Raw genomic sequence first — 9,121 nt, 5'->3', positions numbered from 1 at the left:
TCCATCGCTCGTAAAACAGGTTTCCTCTGTTTGGTTCTGTGTTTGAAATGGATTTTGAAAAAAGTTGACTTTGTGACAAATACAGCTTTTTGTGATCTTTCCTTTTCTTTCAAGAAAAAAATATGAGTCATGTATTCAAAGATTCATTCTTAATACAACTGTATCTCAGTTATTAAATACATTTAAACCTTTGATGCATTCAGATCCTTCTTTTGATATCTTAAATCTTATATCTTGGTGTTCTTTTTTAAGTTTTCTCTCTGTCATAGTTTATCTCTTTCTGCCATGTGGTGGCTGTGGTTCAACTTTCAAAGAAATAAATCAAGAAAAACCAAAGTGGATCATGAAACCCATCTGAGGTTTATTATAATCAGGTTTAGTTACAAAACAACCAAAGTGGAGTGCAGACAGTCCTGCAATGCTCTGAATGATATACAGTCTCATTTGTACACAATCTCAGTCACATTCTTACACAAACTTTATCAAATGTTTGTTGATCTATTACAGTGTTTATTTACTGGAAACAGCCTTAACAACCAGAAAGACACACACACACACACACACACACACACACACACACACACACACAAAAGTGTTGTTGTGATTGATTCAGTTCATGATCAACACTTTTTGTTACTGTGGCAAACACACACACACACACATACACACACACACACACACACACACACACACACACACACACACACACACACACACACACACACACAGCGTCTGTCTCAGGGCTGCATGCGAATGGCTCCGTCCAGTCTGATGACCTCTCCGTTAATCATGGGGTTTTCAGCCAGTGACGTCACCAGGTGAGCAAACTCAGCGGGGTCTCCCAGGCGCGAGGGGAAGGGCACCTGTCGGGCGAGAAAGGAGCGGACCTTCTCTGGAAGACCGGCCAGGAGGGGGGTGGAGAACAGACCTGGAGGGAGAAAGAGACAGTCATTTAAACACAGAGCAGGCCACAGGTGATCACAGCTGGAGCCGAGGACAGTTTTGTTCCAGATGTGCCGTTTTAACTTCCTGTGACCGATCATTGAAAAGCCTGAAAATTAACTACTGTTCATCCACAGTGAGGAAACTGTAAAGAATGACAAAGCATCATGAACTAAAAGCCTTCATCCTTCATCTGCAGCTAGTGTTAAATAACAACAGTGACACCAAGTGGTGAGATTGTCAATTACAGCACAAGACATTTAAACAGCACTCTCTTAAAGATGGACGGATGAAACGATCTCAGCTGATGGAAAAACAAAAGCAGGAGTTTAACTCAAAGTCATCATACATTTCTAAGAGACGTGATCGATCACGCAGAGAACACACTCCAGACGCCAAACAGCCGGTGAAACCCTCCGCCCCTCCTCATCCTCCGAGCTATCCCGCCTTTCAAAACGAAACCATGACAACTGTATTTAACGGAGGACTTTACACCTCTTAGGGGCCAGAGACAATCCTCCTGTAAAAATCTGGACTTTCAGCACGTAGACTAACCAGGTGCTATGGTGACGACCCTGATGCCCATGGGTGCCAGATCTCGAGCGATGGGGAGAGTCATTCCAACGATGCCGCCTTTAGAAGCTGAATACGCCGCCTGGCCGACCTGGAGAGCAAACAAAGAAAAAGAATAGTTGATGAACAGCATGAAAACACATTTCTTTTGATGTGTGTGTGTTTTTATTTTATGACCTGTCCGTCAAAAGCTGCCACGCTGGCCGTGTTGATGATGCAAATCTGTGCAGCTCAAGGTGTCTGCCTCAATTGATTGGTGGGTTTTATTTTATTATCTTTATTTCTATCGGTGCAACGGAATCAAGTGCAACTCCAAATGAGCACTGATGACAAAATGATCGAGCTGAAAGGGACTTAAGTTAGCATCAAAGTTTTCTGTTGTTATTTTTTTCTTGCTTTATTTGGCAGTGACAGGTGCAGTATACATGGAGAACTGAACAACTACTTTCCAATGCACTGCACCACAGCATTTATAGCTCATGCTAATTTCCAATGCCTGTCCCTGAAGAGGCTTTCAATATAAAACACATAACATGCATGATATATCTAAACACCCCCTCCCCTCCCACTAACACAACCCCTACACATGACTACATGGCTGGTTATTTTTCAGGAATTCTTTCATTGACATTCAGTGACATGTGTCCAAAACAACAGGAGTTTTAACATTGTGCACTACAAGATCCTCTTATTACACAAAACATAAACACATGATCTTACTGAATAAAACAAAACATTCAGCTGAGGGTCTTCCTCATCAAAAGATCAAAGTTTGTGGTTTAAAGGCAGAATGTGCAAACATTTTACACATAAATATAGCAGAAAGTATATCCTGTATAAATGTGTCTCTGAGTCATGACTGTCTACAATGAGTGAGAAGCTCGAGTCCCGCTGTCTGTGTTGTTGTCTGAGCCGTGTTTACATGGACGGGACGGCCGGCTCCTCCCCTTGTGTATAAAAGTTGTTTGTGTGAGGGACTAGAGAGAAGAAGAAGAACATACTGTACTCTCTGCTTATTTGAATGTTACCTAAGCGTTTTAAGATCACAGTCATTCAGTATTAGTTTAATCTATTGTGTGGAAATGGCTACTTTCGCTCTTGGAACTTTTTGCGCTGTTTTTCTGTTACTTTGGACATTCTTTGTAACGGAGAGCAACGCACAGCTGAGTGAGGGCATTGTTTACACACGCGATCAGCTGATGGCGCTCTCCAAGGTGCTACTGCCCGGAGCTGTAATTCCGGAGGAGCTGAGGAGGCGACGCCGGGGTTGCAGAGCTGGAGCTAAGAGGAGAGCTAAGAAGAGAAAACATAAGCCTTCTGTACCAGCAGTGATTATGGGGAACGTGAGGTCTTTGGGCAATAAGACGGACGAACTCGACGCGCTTGTCCGGCACCAGTGGGAATACCGCCAGTGCAGTATTATGTGCTTCACGGAAACATGGCTGCACTCGGACATCCCGGACCACAGCGTGGCGGTACCCGGCTTCAGGACTTTTCGGGCTGACAGGGACGTTATTAAGAGCGGTAAGAAGAAAGGTGGAGGGATGGCACTGTATGTGAGTGAGAGATGGTGTAATCCTGGCCATGTTAGTGTGAAGGAACGTCTCTGCAGCCCGGACATTGAACTGTTAGCTGTTGGAATGCGCCCATATTACCTGCCCAGGGAATTCACGTACGCCATTGTTATAGCTGTTTACATCCCACCGTCAGCTGATGCCGAGTCTGCGAGTGATGCACTTCACTTTACTGTTTCACAGCCTCAAACTAAGCATCCAAATACTTTTGTAGCCATTACCGGGGACTTTAATCATGTAAAAATGGACAAAACACTTTTCATCAATATGTTAACTGTCCAACTAGAGAAAATAAAACACTGGACCTTCTGTATGCTAACGAACTCTGTTCTTGCACATTCACATTTAATCTTTCATATTTAATTTACTACCATTTATGACTGTGTTCTTGCACATTTACATTTAATCTTCTTATTTAAGACTAGTAATGCTTAGTTAAATCCTGGTTGTATATAGTCACATTCTTCGTTTTGATATTTTTAGTGCTTATTTACTTTGTATTTAATATTATATTATGTTTAGATTTGCTAACATTGTGTTTTTTTTACTCATATTGGCCCTCACTTGTGTTGATAAGTGTGGCGGCTGGAAACGATCGTCATTTAAATACCACGCCCCTATTTATTCACGGATCAGCTGTCCCCCAGAGTTTACGGCATGGATATACTTAATACGGCAAAGAAGAGAAACGAGATATGACCTGAGTGACACCATAACAGAGAAAAGTAAAGAGGAATAACATTATGTTGTTTGGCAGTCTGAAATGTAGGATTAGCGAGCTTCAGAAGAAATGCGCCTGCATGGAAATCTCAACAGGGATGGTTTTAAATATTAAAAATATTTAATTAAAATATTAAAAACTCAGCTGGAGTTTTTAATATTTAATTTAACATCCGTGATATGTAACGTACATAATACAGGCTATAATATATATATTTTTTTATACTTTTAGTTTAAAAAACCTGGTCAGACCAAACGATCTCTACAATGTATCCTAGTGTTGCGGGTCTTAAAAGAAGCAGCTCCCGGAGCAGACCGGAGGACGCCAGCCGGACCCTACCTGAAATTATCCCAGATCGTGGAGCAAGTGGCTTCTTTCATCGGTTCAGCCTCAATATCAGGCACAAGTGGTGCAGGCGAACCTGCATCTGTGTCGGATAACGTCGGCTGCACTGGCAGCTCGCCATTAATGAGACTTTAAAAGAGAAGAGAAACCTGAAACGTCCTGCATCACATGAATAAAGTGTTTGATCAAACGCTGTGCAATGTGCACTTCTCATCCGATTAGCCTTCTTTCCAAACATAAGAATTTAACACTTACATAAAAGAAGGTCCTGACTCCGTCTTACAGCCCCCGGATTTCTTTATTGGTTATTAAGTCACATGTAGTCTGGCCTCAGGGCGTCTGCTGTGCGCAATTACGAATGTGGCACATCAGCGTATTTATTATTTGAATCTCCGGACATACCGATTAATTATGATCTAATGTTGATGTTCTGTATTCTTAAATATTTCATATTTCAGAGGCTAAAAGTTGTATTTAGTATCTCTGGAAGTTTGTCTGTCCTTTTAAAGTAAATGTTTTTAGTTTTTATGTTTTAATTTGTCTCAGTATTTTCTGCAGCGATATCTGCAGCATGAACATTTAACATGTAATTACCGAAAGCAGCCTCTCTAATCTTTAATCTTTAAAGTAAATCGATTAAACAAACAAAAATTCATCAAATAAAACACACAATTAAAGAAATCACCTGACAGCTCGCGCTGCTCAACATTATTTAAAAAGCAATGTAGCCTACAGAGATCGTTTGAGGTGAAGCGTAATATAAAATACATTTGAGATATCTTATCTAACAGTAAATCTGTGAACCTCTAGCTATCCGTCTGAACAAGCACTGTTATAGTGTGATCTAATTATTCTCCGACACAGACAGATTCGTTGCACCGCAAGTCTACACTGAGTTGAAAACGTGCGTACACGAACTGAGACCTGGCGTGGGATTTAAGCGTACCCTCCGCTCACGTCCAGATTGATAAGTGCTGAACTTTGCGTGGAAATGACCGTACACCCATTTTTCTGCCGTACGTACGTTTGATAAGTGAGGGCCATTGTGTGTTGGATAACCTGCTGCTGTAACTCCACAATTTCCCAGTTTGGGATCAATAAAGTAATTCTATTCTATTCTATTCTATAACATGTAAGTAGTTTCTCAGTTTCACAGCTTGAAGAGGTGGACATCATTTATGTTGTGGAATATAAGTATATACTTCATACTGCAGTCCATGTTAGTTCACAGAAATAATAAAAACCCATCTCAGGGTCCTGGAGTCTTATCATTCAGAGAGAGAAATCATTTAATTTGGCCTGCAGACTTTTTTATTTATTTACCAGTAACATTAAAACTGATAACTATCTGCACAAATAGAGGTGATGGAAAATGCACTAAGTTTGAATAAACAGTAAAACTGGTCGTCCCTCCATCATTAACATTAAACCAAACGTGAACATTTAACCCTCCATTTCAGAAACGTGTTTGTCACCTGCTGAACACTTTACTGCACATTACTGTAATTTGTTTGAGCAAAGTTCTCAATGAAAATCCTTGATGACAAAGTCTCTGTTAACCCAAAATTAGCCCCTCAATAACTGAACTGTAACGTATAACTTGTGCCTTCAGAAATATAAACATTTAACAAAATCATTTATGCTAAATATCTTGTAAAAACAACAAAAAAACTCAACTTAAATAACCAATATGTAACTCTGACACCTGCTGTTTAAAATGGGTACTGCAGTCCATCTTACATATTGGACCTTTACTGTTTCCATAGCAATAGTAGCTCTGACTTGAAGCTATTTTTTTATGCAGCTCTGTTAATAAAAATCTTAACCTATCACAGCTTGCCAAAAGAAAAACAGATAATTGTTGAACTGTAACCTGAGAATAAATGCTGCGCTGATAGCATTGAAGCTAAAGCTAATTTAAAGTAACGGTAGAGTACAGAGGAGCCAAAGTGTTCTCTGAGCTAGCTTCTGCCCGGGGCACGGAGTAGATGACATCATCTTTTGCTCCACCAGAGGGGGCGCTGTTACGAGAGGCAGCTTGGCTGTTGGAGAAATCCACCTCAGAGTAGTTGAGTTTACTCGAGTCATCGATGATCTGGAAGGAAAAAAAAGGTGAAAATTTATCAGCCAGATGTTTTTTACTTTATAAAATGTCCTTTGAGAGAGACAGGACAGTCGATAGAATCAGAAATCAGAGAGAGAGAGAGAGAGAGATAGAGAGAGAGAGAGAGAGAGAGAGAGAGAGAGAGAGAGAGAGAGGGGGGGGGGGGGGGGGGGCGACATGTATGAACCCGGGCCGCCCGCTTTGAGGACTGTAGCCTCTGTACATGGGGCGTACAAACTAACCACTAAGTCACTGGCGCCTTGATAAGTCACAGTTGAAAGAACTGAATGTTTTTGATTAAATTATTAATATTATTCAGAGCTCTGAAAGAGGAAAGTTTTCTGACTTAAATTATGATTTAGTGACTAAAATCTGGTGCATTTTTTACCGTGTGCTTTTGATTTTGTTCATGACATCAACAAGATCTTTTCAAATTTTGTATCCTAAAGTTTTGTTTGTTTATTGACAGCACAATACACGACCAGGGTCCAACATGGGTCTCTGTTAGAATTGACATGCTTGTGGGGCCTCTAGTGGCCATTTGTGGAACTGCAGTTTGTGACACTTCTGTGTTCATTTTATTGTTTAGCACTCATTGGAAATAGACTTATCTTTGACAAATACTCTCTTAATATATAGATCCATTTCAATCAAGTTTCATGTTAGATCAGAGATGTGCAACCACATCTTTATGACCTATAAGACTTCCTCCGCAAAACAACGGAAGTTAGAGATATGAACATTAACTGGCCTGGTTCCTGTTTCTTTAATTGGCAGCAGATCACTTCCTGGATATTATTTCTTTTTTCAAAAAACCACATGAAGGTGGTGCAGGTTTGACTAACATCTCCTTGTTGATCTGCCACAGAAATAACATTTCCTCTGCTGTGCCTTCAAGTTGTTAATCTGTGAATTTATTTTAGTACATTTAATCTAAAATCTTTCCACTGTTTTTTCTTACTTTGTCGTGAGAAGCTGCTGCAGTTAGGAGGCTGTAGTCATCCGTGGTTTCAACCCCGTTAAGTTTGGCAAATTTAGCACAGGTGTTAACTGTTGAAACTTCCACAACAGGAGATCTGTGCCCCTCTTTGATCTCCTCATACACTCGGTTGTTCTGCACGAGGAGAATACAAAGACACTGTTTCAGTACGTTTTTCTCAAACAGTAATAAAAGTTAAAGTCCCTGATTATCTCAGACTCACCTCTTGGATTTCAGCATGCTCTGTTTGAACAGGGGGTCCTGAAAAACACCTCGTTAATAAGTCAACTCAAAATGTTACAGTTATAGTTATTAGTTATAAATGGAGTATAATGTAGATATTTTCTGTTAAAATCGTAAATTAAAGGTGTCGACCACTTCCTATTCCGTGTGTATGTGTGTTTCCTGTAGCCTCACCTTTGGGTTCTCTGGCCCTCTTCCTGCAGAACATCAGCAGGATGGCTGATAATATGACGATGAGGATGAAAAGACTCAGACCTAAATACAACAGAAGACCTGGGGTTGTTTTGGCACAAAAACAAGTTTGTTTTACACTTCATGATTTGTGAAATATAACTATAAGGGTCAATTCTTTTGTGCACTGGCCCTAAAGCCTGGCTCAGACTACAGGATAATCGAGTCGATTCCCCCTTCCTGACCGTCGGGGGGGGGGGGGGGGGGTGCCCGACTAGAACTGTTCTGCCCAGATTAGAGTGAGTGGTAAGATCCAATCAACCATAGCTTCCCTGATCTGCTCAGAGAGCATCGCAACTGCTACAATTTATTTTAAACATGTTTGATATTTAGGATTTCAAATCCTGACGATTACGTAATGAAAGATTCTGGCGGAAGTCACGCGTCACTACAAAAACCATGAGAGACGAGGGAGGAGTAGGAATGGCGACTGGCAGCAAGACACAACCTGAACAGGTACGACTGACACCTGGAATGTATCTGACAGTTCAAATCTTACCTCCAGCTTTCGCTGAAGAACAGACAATCCATATTTTCTGAATCTGACATTTCTTCACCAAAAACTCATTTATTATGTTTTTTCCGTCTCTGCTCAAAGCATTCAAATCGCAAATTTAACCACCAGCTCCATTGTATACGTGAGGTCAAGTGAGGTGGTGGGTTCCACCACCAGGCATGATAACGATTATAAAATCCTGTAGTATGTGAGGTGCCATTATTTTCACATCTTTTTAAAGGTTTTTTAAAGACAAGGAGCCACAGGTCAAATCCGGACCGCCCACTCTGAGGACCACAGCCTCCGTAAATTGGGCGCATCAGCTAGCCACTAGGCTATAGGCGCCCCCATTATTTTCACATTTTGTAATGTTTGTATGCTGAAGATTATAAAGAAGAATATCTGTTAAGATTGTTTTTACGTGTGGAACCAGAACCAGAAGCTGATGAGTGCTGCTCAGATTTCTTTGTTGTCTGAGGCAAGTGTGGTGAAGTCGTGATGTTTCCTGAACTGGAGCTCACAGTCTGCGCTGTGGTCAGTGTGGAGGTCGTGTTTGGTTTAGAGGTCGTTGTAGCTGGAAAAAAACATTTGAAAAAAAGGTATAAAATGTTAAAACATCTATAAAGGTTATAGTGGCACTCCGTCTCTTTTTTCGTCCTCTGTACCACTTTTTGGAGTCAACTCACAGTATTTGCAACGCGAGCGAAAAGACAGGACAGCTTTCCTTCGTTTTAAAAGGTTTACTGAAAAAACTTTAAAATAAAATACAGGTTTCACAAACGGTCTAACGCACGGTCAAAAAACTGTGTAGCTTCCATCAATATTGGACTCCAAACTGCTTACGTCACATCCGTCACAACTTTAACTACGCAGTGCTGTCATAACATAAACATCCAAAAACATAAACAATAAC

General features: G+C 40.7%; 1 protein-coding gene across 1 annotated transcript; it reads right to left on the bottom strand.

Annotated features, from left to right (window-relative positions):
* Window positions 1–737: 737 nt before the first annotated feature.
* Window positions 738–8,004, bottom strand: LOC136181041 (3-hydroxyacyl-CoA dehydrogenase type-2-like). The gene is made up of 5 exons (XM_065961153.1): window positions 7,975–8,004; window positions 7,221–7,373; window positions 6,128–6,250; window positions 1,498–1,606; window positions 738–928 (listed from the first exon to the last, which is right to left on the bottom strand). The coding sequence occupies exons 1-5, from the start codon at window positions 8,002–8,004 to the stop codon at window positions 738–740; spliced, it is 606 nt and encodes a 201-aa protein (XP_065817225.1).
* Window positions 8,005–9,121: the final 1,117 nt, after the last annotated feature.

Source organism: Labrus bergylta, chromosome 12, assembly GCF_963930695.1.
Source record: "Labrus bergylta chromosome 12, fLabBer1.1, whole genome shotgun sequence".
NCBI classification, from domain to species: Eukaryota; Metazoa; Chordata; class Actinopteri; order Labriformes; family Labridae; genus Labrus; species Labrus bergylta.
This window is presented reverse-complemented; position numbering and strand designations above follow the sequence as displayed.